This window comes from Zootermopsis nevadensis, unplaced genomic scaffold (genome assembly GCF_977971745.1).
Source record: "Zootermopsis nevadensis isolate Lab colony 2312 unplaced genomic scaffold, Znev_1.0 Znev_ptg000021l, whole genome shotgun sequence".
Classification (NCBI taxonomy): domain Eukaryota; kingdom Metazoa; phylum Arthropoda; class Insecta; order Blattodea; family Termopsidae; genus Zootermopsis; species Zootermopsis nevadensis.
This window is the reverse complement of record NW_028259153.1, coordinates 442,590-461,812: the sequence shown is the minus strand read 5'-3', so window position 1 is coordinate 461,812 and position 19,223 is coordinate 442,590. Positions and strand designations below refer to the sequence as shown.

The following is a 19,223-nucleotide window of genomic DNA, read 5'->3' as shown; positions in this document are numbered from 1 at the left end:
AAACTCCGTGTTGCCTAGACCACGGCCTTGCCCAACACAAGTTATAAATTCGAACCCGAGACCCCAGGATTACAAGGCCAGCGTTCTAACCGCTAGACCACCTCATCTTATTATTATTTAGTGTTCTGTCTGACGACAGGTCCATATGAACAGGATCCTTCCATCCTTTTCTCGGACTGGGACCTGTTCATATACGTTCTTGGCAGATGATCCAGAAGTGGTTTGCCATTGCCTTCTTCTGTGTGTGAATGGAGTAATTGTTGGGATGCCACGGAGGAAAACTCCGTGTTGCCTAGACCACGGCCTTGCCCAACACAAGTTATAAATTCGAACCCGAGACCCCAGGATTACAAGGCCAGCATTCTCACCGCTAGACCACCGTTACGGTTCATTCACATATAGGCATGCTTTGTAGTATCTGTTTAAGTGTACTAACTCTTTGTTTTACGAAAGCATTTGTGTGACCGAAAGTTTGGAAGAAATGAAATACCTTTTATTTTAAGTACAGTTATGCTATTGTAATTAATGGTAAAGAGAGTGATTTATAAAAAAATTATGCTCTCTCTTTTATGTATTTGCTCATGATTATGAACAAAACCATTTTGTGTAAGTGTATGAAAAGTGGCGGAGGAAAATTAAAGTACTTATTTGACGTTGGTATAAAACTGACAAACTATTTCATGCTGTACACGTTTGCGTGCACACATCAAACTACGTACACAGTTTAGACGTCTGTTCGGAACTCAAAACATGCGTTCATTAGTATGTTTCATTGTAATGAAAATTTGTCCTAGTAATTCTGAAAAGTGTCCCACGACGTAGCCGCCCGGTCTGAGGCATCATGTTTCGGACGGAATGCGCGCTGGTTCGAGTCTCGAGGGGAGAAGAAATTTTCTCATGAGCTTTCGACCAGTCCAGCATCGTGAGGAAACTGGGGAGCTACAATCCGGTCAGGAAAGCTAGCAATGGCTGGGGGTTCGTCGTGATGACCACACGTCACCCTGTATCTGGTTGGATGATCGTTCACCTCTGCTTAGGCATGTGAACGTGAGGCCAGCAGTCAAGCTAGTCGGCTTTGGCTCTCTGGAGCTGTTACGCCACAGATTTAATTTTAATTCTGAAAAGTGGGAGACACGTCTCGCTCTGATAGCATAATGTAATGTAGGTTTTCGTTTTGAGAGATTCAGCAAACACTAATCCTGTTTGTTTTTGACAGGTGGCAGTTCAAATTCGATGCGTCTGTCAGGACGTGCTGTCGAAGAGCAACCGGAGATTAACGACCTACCACAAGAAGCTCGTTATTTTCATAACAGAAATCAGTTCGTGCTGAGGAATGGAGTGTTAATTTTTTAACACGTTTCTCATTGGGAGTGGACGCGTTTTGCTGCCCCTGGATGTTCGTAAAGAAACCAAAACATGACAATCAGCAACTCACTGAATGTATTATTGATAAATTTTTACTCTTTCAATGAAATATATTACTCGGTAAGTTAGAATAGACGTTCTCCGTCGTCGTTGATATTTATTTTGTGTTTTGGTGTTTTTGTTAAAACCGGTTTGCGCTGTGATTGTGTCGTGTGTGTTAACTGTAAGGCGGTTTGCCGGCGGACATCAGCGACGCTGTTCTTGACGTCGTGGTGCATATTGTATTTATCCAACTAGCACTTGTAATACTTAACGCATTCTTCATTTGATACAAGACTGAATTCATTAATGCCAAGTATGTATGTCCGAGGGAGAGAAATTTACAGAATTGAAAATATGTTGCAGTTTTCTGTGTTATTTGTCCTAAACGTGCACAATCTGAGAATACTACTTTTTTTCCCCCCCTTAATCTGAATATAAGCCACGTCCCGTAAAATTACGACGTGGCTTATAATTTGACCTTCTAATAGAGGGATGATTTCCTGTATCAAAGTTGATCTTGAAAGTTTTCATTTCGGTTTCTGAGACGTGCAGAATCAATGTTTGATATTTCAGTTGCAAATAAATTTTAGGAATAATCGGAAATTAACCCTCGGGGTTCGTTGTTAGAAAAATATATTTATTTATCTCACTATTATTACAAGCAATTACATTCTTAATGACAGTTCTTTTTAGTTATAATGGCAGCCATGTTTTAATTGAATGTTCAACCTGTGATTAATTGAAGTCTGAAGCCAAGTGGTGGTAGATTCCTGACAGACTTTTCCTTCGACAGATTTGCGACCTTCTTAAGTTTATAATTTTAAACCGGCTCCATCGTTGCATGCCAGCAGACGTTTCGGTCACGAAAATAGTTTTACCGCGACGGTGAATCACCGGAAGATTTTCTGACGTCAGATCGTAGATCATTATGCATCTTCATTCGTGAAATTTGACGAAAACCTCAATCCTTACTTAACTACTTGTATCTTGAGTGGTTATAGAGGACGTTTTTATTATTTTTAAGTGTACTTATAGCTTCATATGCCATCCTGAAACCTCGGAGTCTATCCTCAACCTCTGGTCATCGAAGGGGAAAATGTTTCAGATTGTGGACCACGAGATGGTAGCGTCTTGTTTGCAGAGATACCAACATTATTCAGTGACGGAAATTACATAAGCCGCGTAAATGATTTTTGGACCAGAGTTGTATTTGAAGAAGTTAATTGCTCAGAATTCGTGATTGAAACTCCTATAGCTCCCCCCTGTCCCCGCGACGTTGTCTTCTGTCCGCCCTGAATTTCGAGACCTCTTGGATCGAACATCGCGGATAAATGACCTCGCACTTGGAATTGCCCAGGCCTGTGACGGATGCTCGAAGATAATCCAACATGGCCGATGACGCGTGCTCTGCTGTCGTAAATCGTCCAGCAACCCAGCTCAGACCCAGACTGGAACAGAATCGACGTTGCGTGAGATGTTTCGCTGTCTAGATTATTCTGGTTATTAAGCGTTGAATGCCTGAAATAACCGCGTTACAGTACGTCTTGTTTTATTCTAAACATACGAGAAATTATCATAAAAAAATAATATATTAACGTGGCCCGAGGCGGGTTTTACAAATGTCGGAATTTTTTGAAAAGGTGATCAGTTATTGCCGTCTGAGGAAGGAAAATGCTATCGATGCTCCCTTACGCGCTATTTATTTGAAATTTCAAATACCCGAAGTCTCGTTGTGTGAAACTCATTTCCGAGTTCGGAACAGACTCGTCATAATTTTGTAGGAAACCCGCGGTCAACCGAGAACGGAAAAGAACCCAGTGTATTTGCTGGTAACATTGGACAGGTTCTTCGTGTCTGTGTGTGTACTAGACCCTCCATTTCGCCCTAAAACCAATCGCCAACCCACCTCCAGACCGGCAACCAGACGCGGTCAGTGCCTTCCAGGCGCCTGGAGAATCGGTTGATTTCGCAGAGCGTCTGTCGCAGGCACTGGTCGTCGTCGTCGTCGTCGTGGGCGACGAACACTTCGACGGACCTCAGCACGTGCAGCGACATGGCGTTCAGCGCCTCTGCGGATGCGAGCGGGTACGAAGACGCCGTGCGCCGAGAACGCTGTCTCCCGACATCCTCGGTCGCCGTGGTCGTCGGCATTGTTCCATACTGTGAAACCAGCCACGGCAGCCAAAGTTAGAAATCCACAGCGCCACGATTTCGTCTCTTCCAGCGAATTACATGTCACGTACAGAGAAACCGGAATGTGTGAAATTTGAGTTTCTTATGAAGATGACGTCCTCTTGTGGATAACGCGCCTTATAGCGCCTGGAATGCAGAGTTCCATGGAACGTTCATATTTTGCGGAGTCAGTTGGAGTATTAGGAGAATCATGCATTGCTGGAGATGAAGTGAAACTACAAAATGGCGTCTCCTCTTACGTCACAGGAGGTGTGAGGGAGTGCCGCGAGACATACGTACCCCTCCGCTGATGCACATGATGACGTTGATACAGAAGAGACCGAAGGATTTGAATGCGAGAGCCGTCAGAGCCACCTCAAACAGGTCTTTGAGCGCCATTCCCTTGTCGATGGTCTCTGGCGGGTGATGAGCGTACCCGGAGGCTGAGCCCCCAGAACTGCTGTAGCCTGCAGGAAAGATGGCAAATCTCTTAGGCGACCTCACGACGGAATGTTCACAAAGCGGACGCATGCAAAGGAGACCGTCGAGGATTGGCGTTTTCCTTTGGTATTACATCTAAGGTCCTCCGTCTCGTCGTTTGCGAGGCGAAACACTTTCGAGAGGACAGAGTGCCTGCCTCAGTCATTCTTGTGAGATAATTCAGTCGATCGCCTGCTCTCCTAACACCCAAACCCATTCCCAAGATTCATAGTCCGCGATCATGTCCTCTGCCCCGTGCATTTTGTCCTCCGATGAGGTCCTTTGATTGATTCTTCTAAATTGGTTTATCAGGGAACTAATCGTCTGCTGTGTGGTCTGTGTCTAAGATCTGTTTGTCAATACTGCGGTCCGTGCTGTCCTGTAAGTTGTTCGAGATCTTCTGGAGGAGGGCGACTGAACGGGGAGCCGCTCCCAGTGTCTTATTCCGATTTTTATATTTTCTTACATTTAAACAAGTAATTTTCCTTTTCTCGTATACTACCAAGATCTTGTCGGTTCTAGTAATCATGCACGTGGCTATCGTGCCACGGAACTATGACGGGTTTTTCTGAGGTCACTCCTCTTAATTGTGATCTACCAGTGCTCTACTGCGATTAACCTGAGCTGCTGTAGCCGTGGTCACCGTCCCCAGGCCCTCCGCCTCCGCCATAGCCGTGGCCACTGTGGCCTCCACCGTAGCTGTAGGGACCGACGCCGCCGTGGCCTGTCTTGACAGGCGCTTGCCCGGTCGTCGCCGTGTGTTGGACGGCGTAGCCCGTCACTTCGCCGTCGTACTCGGGAGCCGCGGACGTTGTGTCGTGTGAGCCATCGTCTTCTGCAGCCAGGTCGTCGTAGTGACGGTAAATGTCTTCCAGAGTTGTCGTTCTGAAACAGCGCAGAGTGGCTTATCGTCGGTTGTCAACCCTCTTCAAGTAACCCCATAAGAAAAAGTCAGACAGGGTTAAATGTGGTGATCTCCGAGGGTACTCGACAGATCGCCCGAGTCTTATCGATCTGTCTGAAAAGTGATGGCCCTTGTTCTTGATGAGACGTCGTCTCCATACACCTGACGAACTCTTTTGAGAATCCGGTGTACATTTCACTTGCTTACACATGCAATTAAAGACGTATCTCAAATTTATTTAGAATCATTCTAATTGTAAGTCAATATAGAGGCGTGGTTTGATTTTCGTGTGTTCACAGTTTCTCCAATTGAAGCACGTTCTTAAATATTCACTGCTACTTCAACATTAATTTGCGTTTATCGAAACACAATCGATCCTGCGCCATTTTGTTTATATCGATCGCGGGAAAAAAAAAGGTATACTCCTGTGACATCTGTTGAGTGCAGAGAACACTACGTTCCCCTCGTAAAAACACGACGTGGGGTTCGATGTTAATATTACGTGCTGTAATGTTTGTACAAATCATAGGTCATGATGGGTGAATATGGAGTATTTGGGGGTCGTAACAATCGAAACAGTTAAGTATCTATCGTGTAATGGCTTAGATCCACTCGTTTTATACTAAGAGGATTCCGACTCTGACTTTACTTTCTACACAGCTTAAGGCGGGTCCCCGCCATTTTTAAGTGACATTTATACTGAAAGCTTCGAGTTTTATGTGGGAATCAAAATATAATTCCGGTTTATTCTGAAATAAATAATTGTTTGGTGTTTTCTCTTGGAACATTATTCTGCCAGAACTTGTAACGTAGACTTTGAGAAGGCTTTCGACAACGTAAATTGGAATAAGACGTTTGAAATCTTGAGGAAGGTGGGGCTTAAGTTTAAAGATGGACGAGTTATTTACAGTATTTATAAGCATCAGGTGGCCATAATAAGAATGGAGAATCAAGAAAGACGCATTTATTAAGAAGGGAGTAAGACAAGGTTGCAGCCATCGCCTCTGCTGTTTAATTTGAATGTTGAAAATCAAAATTGGGAGAGAGACAGTAGAAGAATTGAAGGAATTCTGTTATTTAGGAAGCAAAATCTCAAAAGATGGACGAAGAAAGAGGACATTAAAAGCAGATTAGCACAGGCGAAAAGAGAAGTCAAACATTGACCTGGTATTAAGAAAGATTTTTCTGAAGTTGTATATACGAAAGCGAAAAATGGTCAGTGGGGAAACCAGAAAGAAGGAGGGTAGAAACATTTGAAATGTTGAAAATTAAGTGCACTGATAAAGTGCGAAATGAGGACAGGCGATGGACGAAGTCTATGGGAAAATCTTACGAGAAGAAGACATAGGATGGGGGGGGACATCCTGAGGCACCCGGGATTGGTTAATTTGGTAATGGAAGGAACAGTTGAAGGGAGGAATTGTAGGGGGGAGACAAAGATTGGAATTTTTGAGGATGTGGGCTGTAGAAATATGTGGAAATGAAGAGATTGGCGCGAGATAGACGAAAATGGAGGACGACGTCAAACCATTCGGAAGACTGATGACAAACAAACAAACATGTAACTTTTTTTGCAACAGATTGCGTTCACTCTCGTGGATAAAGAGACATTGAAGTAGTTTTCCAAAGCTTAGCTCTCACCTGGCCAGCCAGTTCTTGTAATGAGACGAGCCCTGATCTGCCAGGAGGCTCTCCTTCACGGCAGACAGGTCGACCTTCTTGGGGCGCCAACGGTGGCTTCGTTCAGGGTTTTTCGGCTCGTCCGCCGGACGCCCTACTCTGTTGTCGACGCTCGTGACGCCAACGTCGCTGAGGATCTGCTCTGCCACGTAGCTCCGACAGAGATACTCGTTCATCATCTTCCTGCGGGCACAAAAGAGGTTCTTCGCGGTGTCTTAACATACAGCAAGTCATCTACAGAGGCTCCTGTACTACAAGGCTCCATCTCGCGTTAGAATTGACGAGTTACCGGAGGGATTAAATAATTATGCCGGAAATTGAAGAAAGGACAACGAAGCTTTATCTTAAACATAAATTAAATTGATACGTTGGGGTGTAAGACTGTGGAAAATTTGAATACGAAGTCGAAACAGGCGTTAGTCTAATGGTGGGTGAAGGAAGATGATGTTCTCCGGCGTTAATATTCGTATTGATCAGTAACTGCAATAATTTGGTAATTTGAACCTCTTTCTTTGTTTTTTCGGAAGTGGATTACTGGCGTGGGTTTCAGCAAACGAAAGATATTGCACTAGAATCTAATGACTACAATTTTTAAATTTTCAAAAGCCATCGCCTTAAACTCCAGATGCGAAAAGTGGCATTGGGATCAACCGTGAATTCGTAATTTCCAGTTGTTTTTTTATACAATCGTTAGTACTAACATGGCGGACGAAGGAAATTGTAACATGGCTACGCAATGGTGTGTGATTATGTTTTTTCGGAAAACACAGAACTTCCGAACAGTAGTTAATTTTTCTTCAATGTGTAAAATTAATCATGGCGGCTGCACGAATCGAAAAATAATCCTTATTTTATCATGATTTGATCCCACGCTCCCAGCGTTCGAGTCCAGTGTACTATCACAGAACAAAAGCGTATTGTCTCATCGTTGATTTGCATTACTCAAAGAATGCATAACAACACAATCAGCGCGTTTACAGAGACTGATGTCTACGTAAAATGACTGACTTCATCGCCTGTTACTAATTTTCTGTCACAAACTAACAGGCCAAAGGACATTTCAACATGGATGGTAAGCGTTGCGTTTATTGGTCTATTTGCGATTTAAAATGAATACGTTCTTCCCTCGACAGTCAGTTTACGTTCGGAACGTAAGTTCATTTAATGAGGTGAATGTCATGGAAAGCATATATATTACATTGGAATTCCCCTGTCTGTTTTGTTGGTGACAATATTAAAAAGGATATTATAACAGAAGAGTAAAAGAATTACGATAAATTTATTAATCATTCTTCCTTAACAACCAGTAATTCAAGAGACATTTCAACTTAAAAACTTAGACTGCGCGTTCCACTTATGTGGATAATTCTAACAGTAAATGCTAGCGTAGTATATTTTTTCTTTATTTAAGCTAGGAGCATTTGGAATTTGCTGTGAGTGTACTGAGGTCAGCGATACACATTGAGGTCTTTTAAAGAACTTTCTGTACGATATCCGGCGCCTGAATGAGATTAATGTCAAGATTATCTGACAGATGTCCTAAACGTGCTTGAATTTAACTAAGATTATCTTACAGAAGTGTAAGACGTTTTCACAAAATTTAATTTTAACATCGAGAGGGTTATACTTCCTCGCCTTTCCAAAATGTAATTTTAATTTTAACATCGCATTTCCACTTTACCAGTGGACAACCTAAAACCACTTTATTTCTAATGCTGAAAGTGCACGTACCGATGAAAATCCATGGTGTAGAAGGCGTCGCTCCAGTTGCCACCAGAATGATTGTTTGTTGGCGTTTTGTTGGTAACACTGTCTCCATCGATCATCATATTATCCAGTAATAAAGTTCCAGGAAGATAGTTTACATTTAATATGTCATTTACGTTCACAGCGTAGACATCTCGATTTACAATTAACAAATTCACGAAAAAATATAACAGAATCATAGCCACCGCCTCGAAAACGAGGACCAATCACTGAAATTATTTTATAACTGATTTCTCTCACTGCAGTGCGTTGTTCCAATGCAAACACGTGTAGTATTTTAATCCCAAACAGTGGTTACGTGTTCAATGTGTATTTAGTTTTGAGACGTGTATATAATTCCGTCCAACGTAATTACTGAACAAAAATCAGAAAATTATGGAACGCGATGAACGTTAAACAAATTATGTTCGTAATTTGCTACATAAGCCTGCAGGTTTGAGCTTCGGTACGAGGCCACAGAATCACACAGAAAAATGGCTTCGGTTGCGCAGAGATTCTCCTTCTGAACTGACAAGTACGGAAATGTAGATTCCGCGTGCGTGACGATCTCAGTAATTAAGTAAAAAGAAATCACGATGCGTGACAAGAGGGCCGATGATGTCACTTTGTTCGTGGACCGCGCCGAGATGGTTCAGTGCAAAGGTTCGTTGCCTCGTCGTCCTCGCGACTTACAGCCTGTGACGATGCAAAGGTAACGCCGTTAGTTCAGATACGCTGACATTTCTAGGTGTTCCTCAGGCTCCGCGGCAGCAAGGAACACCTAGTAGACCTTCCTTGTCCGTCTGTCCGTCTGTGTGTCGCGTATTTCAACACGTATCGTGCAGACATCACGAATTACATGTGCAGCCATGAAAAAAACTTGAGAAAGTCTCCAGATTTTCATGAAATATGGCACAGAGATGAGAATGTAGTCCAAACTCGTCCAAAAATTGATATCGTCTTGCGAAAATTCTTCGTGCTACGTGTGCTCCCAGATGATGCATCTGCACACACGCAAAATCCTTTCGTCGAGGGTTCTTCCTGGTCACGCAACGTAGACCCTTGTGAAATAATTAAAACATTCCCAAAATTGCTTAATTTCACAACATTTCCACACTGAGCGTCTCAGTCGGAGTTATACAACAAAAAATGTTTTCAAGGTCATCATGTATCAAGTGTGAATAAGTCGATCTTACACGCGAACAAACGAATATTTCCTCTTTCTAATGGTGCCAAATACTAAATCAGCCATTTTCTGCTCCGTTTCTAACCTACACACATGCGTATATAACGCCTGTATGTGGATAAACGCACATATGTGTTAAAATCGACAGAGAGAGAGATTTTACTGACGTATTAGAAAGTTACAAAAGGCCATTTTCGTCAGTCATAATGAGAGGCGTGTTATAAAATAATATGAAAATATCTCCCGAGATCCATCAGACTGGTCTGTAGTGTTGGTAGCTAACGATCTCGCTCGGAGAACCAGCTCATAATAACATTTTAGTGGAATGGGGTGCGGGGGAGGGGGTGAGTAGTGTGGCACCACAGACCATCTTTCACCCTAGTACCGACGTTATATAACATTTTAGCCAGATGCGAATTTTCCCAGGCTTTCATATTTTCCTTCGCCATATTAGTTTTCATTGTCCGGGGTTTCGGAAGGGTTTGAGGGCGACCACCTCGCAGGCCAACGTTGCGTCCGCGCCGCAGTGATTCCGTCTATAACGCTCATCAGAGGACGTTTCGGCGAGTACAATGAAACCAAACACGCAGGGAACGAGGAAGGGGGCACGGTTGTTAAAAATAAATAAAAATTTATGTTTCAACCACAGTTTTCTATTTATCTTTACATGTATTTTATATTACAGCGAGTGAGTGTGAAATGTTTTCTGATAAATAAACATGTCAAAGCCTGGTTATCTAACGTACTGTAATTTTATTTTATTTGTAGTGTTCTGTCTGACGACAGGTCCATATGAACAGGATCCTTCCATCCTTTTCTCTTCTCGGACTGGGACCTGTTCATATACGTTCTTGGCAGATGATCCAGAAGTGGTTTGCCATTGCCTTCTTCTGTGTGTGAATGGAGTAATTGTTGGGATGCCACGGAGGAAAACTCCGTGTTGCCTAGACCACGGCCTTGCCCAACACAAGTTATAAATTCGGGCACCGCCGGGAATCGAACCCGAGACCCCAGGATTACAAGGCCAGCGTTCTAACCGCTAGACCACCTCATCTTATTATTATTTAGTGTTCTGTCTGACGACAGGTCCATGTGAACAGGATCCTTCCATCCTTTTCTCTTCTCGGACTGGGACCTGTTCATATACGTTCTTGGCAGATGATCCAGACGTGGTTTGCCATTGCCTTCTTCTGTGTGTGAATGGAGTAATTGTTGGGATGCCACGGAGGCTGTGATCTTCGCATCGTAAAATTTTACCTGCAAATTTTAGTAAAGAAGATCGAGAATTTTTGGTGTGCCCCAAATGTCGAGTTTTAAATGAAAAAATGCTTTTATCTTTTTGTTTTGCATATATTGACGCTTGGTCGTTCTAGATAAGAGGGATGGATGGAGAGAGGGAGCTCTCTCGAGATACGCAGTCGAAACTGGGAGGATAACGCATCAAAATGATCTAAAGGATACAGAAAGGTGCATGTGCACGGCAATCACGTGACCATTCGTGATGAGGGCCCAGTATTGAATCGATAGGTTCCATAAAAGACGTGCAATTCCTCCACTACCTTAAAATACTGTTAGTGCCGTGTCGGAAACGCGCGTGTTACGCATCGGTTCCTTTCGCGGTGTGACTGAAAAATTATAATATTCCGGAACAAAGTGGCCGTGTCTTGTCACGCATCGCAGCGTGGACAGTTAGATGCAGGTATCAGATGCGTAAGTTTCAGGGACTCCTCAAATGAGTCACCCCCAAACGCTAATTTTTCTGATATCAGAATTAATACCGCGCAAACCAAGGCCACGTGTGGTTGCTCCTCCGAGCCTTTGTGTACAGTGCACCACTAGAGGTAATGCGCATAACAGCCAGACAATTCATCACCTCGCATAAAAAGCCGCTTAAGAGAACGCGACGTTTCGCAATCATTCACGAGAATGAACACAGGGAACAGATTTCGGAATGGTTCATTACGTAATAGCCTCAGCGTCTGGTGTTCTCATGAGCGTCATAATGGGACTATTGTTGTTTTAAATGGACGGCCGTCGATTTCTGACAAAGGGAGATGAGGGGGCACCTGGGGGATCCCGTGTTCGGTCTCCGTCGCGTTCTACGTCGTTGCACGGAATTTAATAGCAAGACCATGACGATCCGCCCTCGTTCGATGCGGAAGGAGACACTTTTTTGATGGTTGCAGAAATATTTCCTGAGGACACTCAAATTGGAATTCTACAAAATGTCTCAAAACTGATTTTTACCTGTGAAAATAGGCGCATAGTTATCATTAGCAAATAGGTCATTGATTTTATTTGAAAGGCGTGTCTAAAGCCACGTATTAACATCACGTCCATTCGTCCGTCCGTCTGTAAGCGAGTGTTTTCGATCAAACTCTATGTGATAAACTTAAGCGTCCTAATTTTTCAATTTTGTCTGAATAAAATACGAAACTTCATTTGTAAGTTCCAGTTTAGCTTTTCGTCACTTTATTTTGTTTCAAAGGCAAAGTCACGTGAACGTAAGAGACCTTACAAACTCTTCAAGATCTGTCTTCTGACAATTCCGAAGAACTTTGATGAGTTCCTGTTTTATTATACAAATATTTATTCAATTTAACTATTTTAAGGGCCAAAATACATACTTTGATTGAGTTTTGGGTGTATTTTGTTGGGTTTTCACGTCGCAAAAAGTGTCTATATTCACAGAACACGCATTTTTTGCATTAACGTGGAGATATTGATTAGAAAACCAATGAAGAAATAGTCATAGTGGCGTTTAACTGTGAACTTATGTACGCTCATTAGATCTCTTCCTGTCTTTGATTAACGCATTTAATAAACGAAGTAGTGACGTAATAATGCCGCCCTGAAGATTACGCTATTTTCCTCAGGCAGCTGAACAGTCAGGTGAAGTCAGCGACAGAAAATATGTTCACAAATCAGCAGACATATCTGTTACTTTCGAACACTTAAGGGTAACCACCTGAAGATGACCAGTTAAGGTCGAAACATGTAGCGGATTTTTGATGTACTTTGAAACTATAATAAAAAACTTATGTAGACGGGCTGCCAACCTAACTGTTTAGTACTCCATCTTGCATTTTCAAAAATCAGTTACTCTCCCACGGGAGCTCCCGGTAACGATCAGCCAAAATTTTATCCAGATTTTAAATTAACCCTTCAATTCCAAAATGCATTTTTAATTTGTCGAGCAATTACGGTCAGGAGACTGTTTGTTGCTTTATAAATACTTATCTATTCACGTTCGTCACGTGTTTCTAACGAAAATTTTGTTAATTCTTCAGTTTCTAATTTTAGTCTTCGTGTGTCTGTCTCTGTGTCTGTGTCTCTTGTGTAAAACATAAACAAAAGACGCCCGACGACCCCCAATTAGTCACCTCGGTCCACGAGATGCGTCCGGACCTGAAGAAATTTCGAATTTTGTCATGTCAGGTTGTTCTAAGATATTTTCTCCTCTCTTACGTCACATTTTTGATCTGTGTTTATTAACCGTGAAGGTTCCGTTGTTGAGGAAGGCGACCGAATTCTTGTTGGTAATTATAAAGCCCTTTCATTATTTTGAATAATTTCTCCTAAGCTTTTGGCAGTGTTAGGAAAGATTGCTTTCATCCATTTCAGCTCAAATTTAAGCCACGTCCAAATCAACATGATTTTGTCAAATAAAAATCTACTCTAAGCGATTTAGCAACTTACCTAAACGATTACATAACCTCAATTGTTTCTCTTCTCTGCCTCGGGGATCCACACTTGGACGTCTTTTGTTTAACATTTCTATAAACACTAAAACCAATAGTACGCTTACCTAGTTAAATAATTATCCACATTTTATTTAATCAGAAAGTTCATAACCTTGCTTAAAGAAACTCGCCAGTGATCAATATCCTGAGCTTCATAAATTCGTTTTAAACCCTCCAATCCCATTTGCCTAAGATCCATTTTAATATTATTCTCCCATCTAACCCTACGTCATAATGGGTTCTCACACTGCGAAAGACGAACGCTCCCAAATGTGGATAATATTTGCGAATACATTCGGTAAGCAGTCGCGGACAACCGACAAGGGATGGTCCTCCAACTAGGTGACTGCTAACGGAATAACGATTGAATCCCCAGCGTAAAAGAAGCATTTGGTAGAAGTTCACCAACGTTTCAGAGGTCGTTGGTGCCTCAAATTCTACTATTAATTCTGTTCTATTTTGTTTAATTGGAAATTAAATAAACGTCACACAAACGATGACACGTGTTCAGGACGAGACACGCGGTTAAGTAACTAACACGCATGAAAATAAAGGCAAATGCAGAATTCATAAATGGCCTTAATTGCAATAAATAATAAATAAACCAACGAGGAACATCAGTTAATCAAAATGGTCCAGTTGAAATTTTTGAAGGAGACAAAATCGATCAGGTTCGGAAAATCCGTGACGTAGAATTTCGTCTTCTCATGTGTGACACGTTTTCGACGGACGTAATTCTTCCATCTTCAGGGATGTTTCTAATAACCATATTCTCACGTTTCATTACGTAGTGACTGTATTCGGCATTTAGTTTTTTTTTTGTAAAGTTCAGTGTCATGATTTTACTCAAGTACCTTCCTCTTTCCTTCTGAAACATGGTAATTAAATTTCGTGTCCAGAGAAGATGGCTGCCTCTCTGGCCCTTCCACATTCAGAACAGACTCAATGCTGGTGGACCGCCCCTTGTAAGCTGTCCGCGATTTCGTTTTCGGTGCGACTTTCGTAATCGTCATCGGCGAAAGAACGGATTTTCCGAAAATACGTCGAGCCTGGACGAAACAGGCTTCTTCACGGGGCGTATCAGATCGAATCCCTCCGCCCCTGTCTGCATTGATATGAAAGCGAAGGGGAGGAAACAGCGGAGGACGGAGGGGTGGTTTTGGGGTAGGGGTTAGTTGAGAAACGGCTCGTAAAATACGATTTTCCATTTAGCGCTCTGCAGTTATGGGATAACGGTCCATTTATATCCCTACAATAAAGCACAATGGCGAATGAGGAACGCGGGAAGAGGACGGATCGCTCCGTTTGGACGTGTCTGCACGCATGCCCTCGCGGGAACCAATGAGGATCTTCGAGATGCTCCAGCATCCCTCTCTCTCTGTCTCTCTCTCTCTATGCCCCCTTGATGCTGGAGAAAGATAAGGTAGAGCCTGAATTCCGCCCAAAGGTAACCCCCAAGGGCATTTTAATTAAAAAACGTGCCCTGAGTCTTCTCCAAAATACTGTTTGGAAACGTATTTACAGTTTTCATTGTCCGAACAAATTCGCTATGAAAAATGAAACATTCCAGTCGCCAAGTTGAACTGAAGAAGCAGGAATTTCGGTAGGGAAATAACACTGGAATAGATTTTATGGAATTTTTGGAATTCTTTTCGAATTTAGCCGACCTCTCGTTCCAATAAGGGCACTTACACGTCTTTTAGTGTATCACGTGCCTATGGAGAGGCCAGGGGGACGAACAATTCTGAGATGCAGAGACTCTCGTGTCCAGTTCCTGCACGCCTAAGGATCTAACTGCAGACAGCGAGAAATTCTCTGACCCTTAAGGAGTTAAGAAATCGGTCCTTGAACGAGGAACATTCAGTCCACATCTCCACAACCACATTTTATTAAGATCCAGTTTTGTATCATCCTTTTTCGATGGTAGCTCATCTTCAGGTTTCAGACAAATATTAGTGTGAAATTCCTTGATTTTATCATTCTAATAATTCTTTTAGAAAAAAGGACTAAAACTTGTGAAGATCCTCAATGTACAGTTTTCTGTAGCTTAATTCCTTTGATGAAAAATATTCCCGTCGCCATCCTGACCTCGAACGCCCTCGATGTGTATTTTCCTTAATTTGAGGAACCAAATTTCGCCGAAAAGATACTAAATTTAACGAAAGGAGTTTTCTTGAAAAGATTTAGCGTCGCCGTCGTGATAAAACGTCTAAAATTGGCGTCGCCAATTGAGTGATGCGACGCTCTCGTTCGTTGTTTCCAGCGGTTTTTAAAATTTATCCAGCTTTTCGGTATCAATTGCAGTTACCATCTTCAGGATAAATGAAAATATATAATGACTGGGTGCATTCGAAAACCTCAAAGGGACAGGCCTGTTGCTGATTGGTGGAGCGTAAGAGCGGTCTGCTATCCATTTCACCCTGAAAATGGTAACTGCAACTTTTGTCGAAGCGTTGGCAATTTTCAACACTCGATGTGGTTCATTCCGAAAGCGGAATTTATACGAAATTATGTATGAATTTCCTCGTTTAAACGCGATAAGATAAATTAGCTAACGATTTCTAGCTGTGAAACAGCAAAATAGACTTAATTACCGATCTACTTTCGGCCCAGTAGTTAGACATTAGATAAACCTCTCATTTCCTTACGCTGATGTCTGTATTCAGAAGATGATATAACCCTTTTTACGGAATTTAAAATTTTATAGTTCAGAAACATTCGAGAAGCTAGGAATTTTAAGTAGGTATAATATTTATTTGGGATTCTAATCCACCCAACGAAGGAAACATGTAGAACCTGAAATAAATAACTTGTGCGTAATTACAAATACAGAGGTGTCAGCTCTGTTTTCCCTCGCGGAAGAGAGAGTAAGCCTTGGACATTCTGTATTCGGACATTCGTGCTAACGTAATTTGAAACTCTACTCTGCAGTTACCGAATGCCCAGTTTCGTAATTAGTTCGTGGGCAGAGAAGAACCGATTTATTAATTGGCTCCTCGGTTCAACACATGATCTTTTCTCGGGAGTCTGTCACGCACACAGTCAGGGTTTTCTCGGGGCACACGTCTCAACAAATGACTGTCGCGTCGGATGTGCTACGAGCTACAAGCGGATGTTTTCTTGGAAAGACGGGCTACACGATACATAAGAAAAGACGCCTAACTTGTAGCCTATGCCTCAGGCGGTTTCATCTCGTCGTATTAAAAAATATTACATCTGAAATACATGCATACATTTGTGAAAAGTTTTTACGTTGATCGTAACAGAGAATGCTGACTGTCATTCTTACCGAGGTTGTCAGAATTGCAGACTTTGGCCCGTGATGATTTGTCGATATTTAACTTTGAGAAAATGTTATCGTCCGTTGTAATTTGCTTCGAAACGAAGACTGTGCCTGCCGAGGTATGTGTTTCTACACAAAGAATGGGTGTCTTGTTAAATGAGGGCAGTAACATCAACTTTCAATGCTAAAACAAAACTGGTCTCACGAAAGATCGGTATAAATCGTGTAACGTGAGCGAATGGTCGATAATTTTCTCCAACCACATCTTGCGACTATGAATTTAAAACGACGCTTAGGTACAATTCGCACGACAGAATCAGCGATTCGACGAGAAGAATATTTTTATAGAAAATCAGCTGAATAAATTTCCGACGATTCTTAATGATCTGAGGAGAATTATGCGTTGCGTTCACTGATGACGGTAAACACAACTGTCTCTTCCCGGCTGCCGGAAGTAACTGCATCACTCATCGCCATGCGCTACAAGATTTCCCCATACAGCTCCATAAAAACAGTTACACTTTACAAGAGACGATAAAAATTACATCCAAATTGATAACGGGTGCCATGATGGTTCTGGGGGGGGGGGGGAAGAGGTTAGGTCATAATCGTTCTTGATCACGGCACTAGATGGGAGTGGGAACGGTCAGCGATCGAACCCTGGTCGTCCAGTCCGTAGTCAGAGTAACCCAGCCTCCTATCCAGTGGGTACCGGGTTCATTTCCCGGGGGTAAACACGGCCAGGTCGTGACACTGACCACTCACCCCCATCTAGTGACGAGGTTAAGAATTAATAGGAGCAATAGCTCCTCTCCCCCTCACCCAAGCGCTTACATGGCGTGTACCAGGACGACTTTACTGTTTTCTGTTTCACCATTTCAGCCTCCGAACGCTCAGATGGCCGAATCAACGGACATATTAATTCATGAAGCTCGAGATTTCCGTATGAAAACGAAAACTGTCATGTGTTATCTGTTTAATAAATAGATTACGTCCATACCCTGAGTAGAAATAATAAATCACACCGAAATATAAATAATTAAAATAAATGTACGCAATAAGCAATGTAAGAACGCACGCAACCCGCAGATACGGAAAGCAAAATTTTAAAATCGACTGTCCAATTGGAAATCGTCCGCCGTTTTGAATACTTGTTAAAGATTACGATGTTTCGGATACTGGACCTGGCGCCATCGTCAGTGGGATTCTGAGACAAAGTTAGTCTCCGACCCGTTGAGAGTTTCAAAACAAATAACCAGGGCGACGGAAAATATCTCAGATGAGCTCGCAACCGACATCAGAACCATTTGGACTTACACGCGATAACATCGATCGAGAAATTAATCACTCGGAATTCGAAATATAAACAATTACAAACTTATTCAGACAACGAGAAACTTAGACGGTCGCTTAACTAAGTCCTTTAGCTGCTAACACTGAAAGTGGATCGTCTTACAACAACAAAAAACAGACCATCTGTGACTATTTTAATATTATCCCTAACTGCGGGGAAGAACGAGCATCGTTTACAAAATCACTAAAAATATATTTGCAATTTTTACTCAATTATGAAGCAATGCTTTGTTTAAGCAACTATCGACAGTATATATAGTCTCAGCTACTGAAAAACGTCGTTAAATAAAGTATAAATAAGTAATTCATAAAACGGAAAAGAGAACTAAAAATATTTTGAATTACGCTTTGCGTGTCTTCTGTTTTTGGTGTTTCCCAATCTTTACGCATTCAAAATATTACTTTTTCGTCATTGTAACGGCGACTGAGTTTTTGTACTCGTTACAATCGTAAGAGTTAATGTCCCCAAGATCTTGTTGCCCTCCCACGGGACACTTTTCAATTTACACTGCTAACAGTACCAGTTCCTTTCCGTGTAAGTTAAACACAAGAGCGAAACAAAATTAAATTTCGTATTTAATAAGCAGTTCAATTCATGTTTCTAAGAAAATGGAGCAGGAAAATTATTCCACCTCAACCAAAACACATCATCCCAGGCGCCAAAATTATTAGCGCCGTTCCAAATAATATTCCACAGGGTCACAGAAACAAGTAAACATTGAGGAGATCGTATCGAGTCTTCAAATTTACTTGAATCCCCTTAAAATTCCTAGATTGTCCCCTACAATATTTGAAGTTCAAATGGCTTTAAAGTGAATTTACAAAATAACTAATACACTTCAGGTTATTCCGTTTGAAATTAATCACCAAATCAGAAACGTCTTCGTGTAAGTAGAAATATTTTAACTGAATAAAAATCAGATTTACGTCAGTTTTCGTATCATTTTATTTCAGGAATCACAATAATATTATAAATTATTAAAACGATAGAAGAAATTGACACTCTGAGAGGTAAGGAAGCTTCAGATCGAAGCTGAAAGAGGGGACAGCGGGTGGTGAAGTGAAGAGTTGAACCCATCCGGGGTTGGGTTAGCTGAGTGCCCGGGTGATGCTTCCCATATGGGAAGGACTGACTCATTCTTATTTGCACCGAAACATTTTTTCCCGACGTCAATGAAATCTGAGTCTCACACTTTGTTTGTATTAAACCCAGTACATTCTGCAGGCAATTCTATTTTTTGAGAAGTGTTTATTGTCTTGAAATTTAAA

At 41.9% G+C, this 19,223-nt stretch overlaps 2 protein-coding genes across 12 annotated transcripts in view; one reads left to right on the top strand and one right to left on the bottom strand.

The window, feature by feature from the left end:
* The window catches only part of lili (LMBR1-like protein lilipod), a 35,808-nt gene extending 34,046 nt beyond the window's left edge, over positions 1–1,762 (top strand). For all 11 annotated transcript variants that reach the window (XM_087353020.1, XM_087353019.1, XM_022057815.2 and 8 more), the window contains one exon: positions 1,217–1,762. The gene's annotated coding sequence lies outside the window, so the exon portion shown is untranslated. The remainder of the gene's footprint in view (positions 1–1,216) is intronic.
* A 261-nt stretch (positions 1,763–2,023) lies between these two features.
* On the bottom strand, positions 2,024–9,028 carry LOC110826808 (uncharacterized). Its single transcript, XM_022057821.2, has 6 exons — positions 8,375–9,028; positions 6,605–6,826; positions 4,679–4,944; positions 3,880–4,046; positions 3,314–3,567; positions 2,024–2,855 (listed from the first exon to the last, which is right to left on the bottom strand). The coding sequence occupies exons 1-6, from the start codon at positions 8,587–8,589 to the stop codon at positions 2,657–2,659; spliced, it is 1,323 nt and encodes a 440-aa protein (XP_021913513.2). The 5' UTR covers positions 8,590–9,028; the 3' UTR covers positions 2,024–2,656.
* Between the last annotated feature and the right edge of the window lie 10,195 nt (positions 9,029–19,223).

Coding starts and splice junctions, on each gene's coding strand:
- LOC110826808 (XM_022057821.2), bottom strand. CDS start 8,589: ATGATTCTGTTATATTTTTTCGTGAATTTGTTAATTGTAAATCGAGAT. Junction 4,945..6,604: donor TACAAGAACTGGCTGGCCAG/GTGAGAGCTAAG, acceptor GCGCTGTTTCAG/AACGACAACTCTGGAAGACA. Junction 2,856..3,313: donor GTCTGGTTGCCGGTCTGGAG/GTGGGTTGGCGA, acceptor ATTCTGTTCCAG/TCTGGGTCTGAGCTGGGTTG.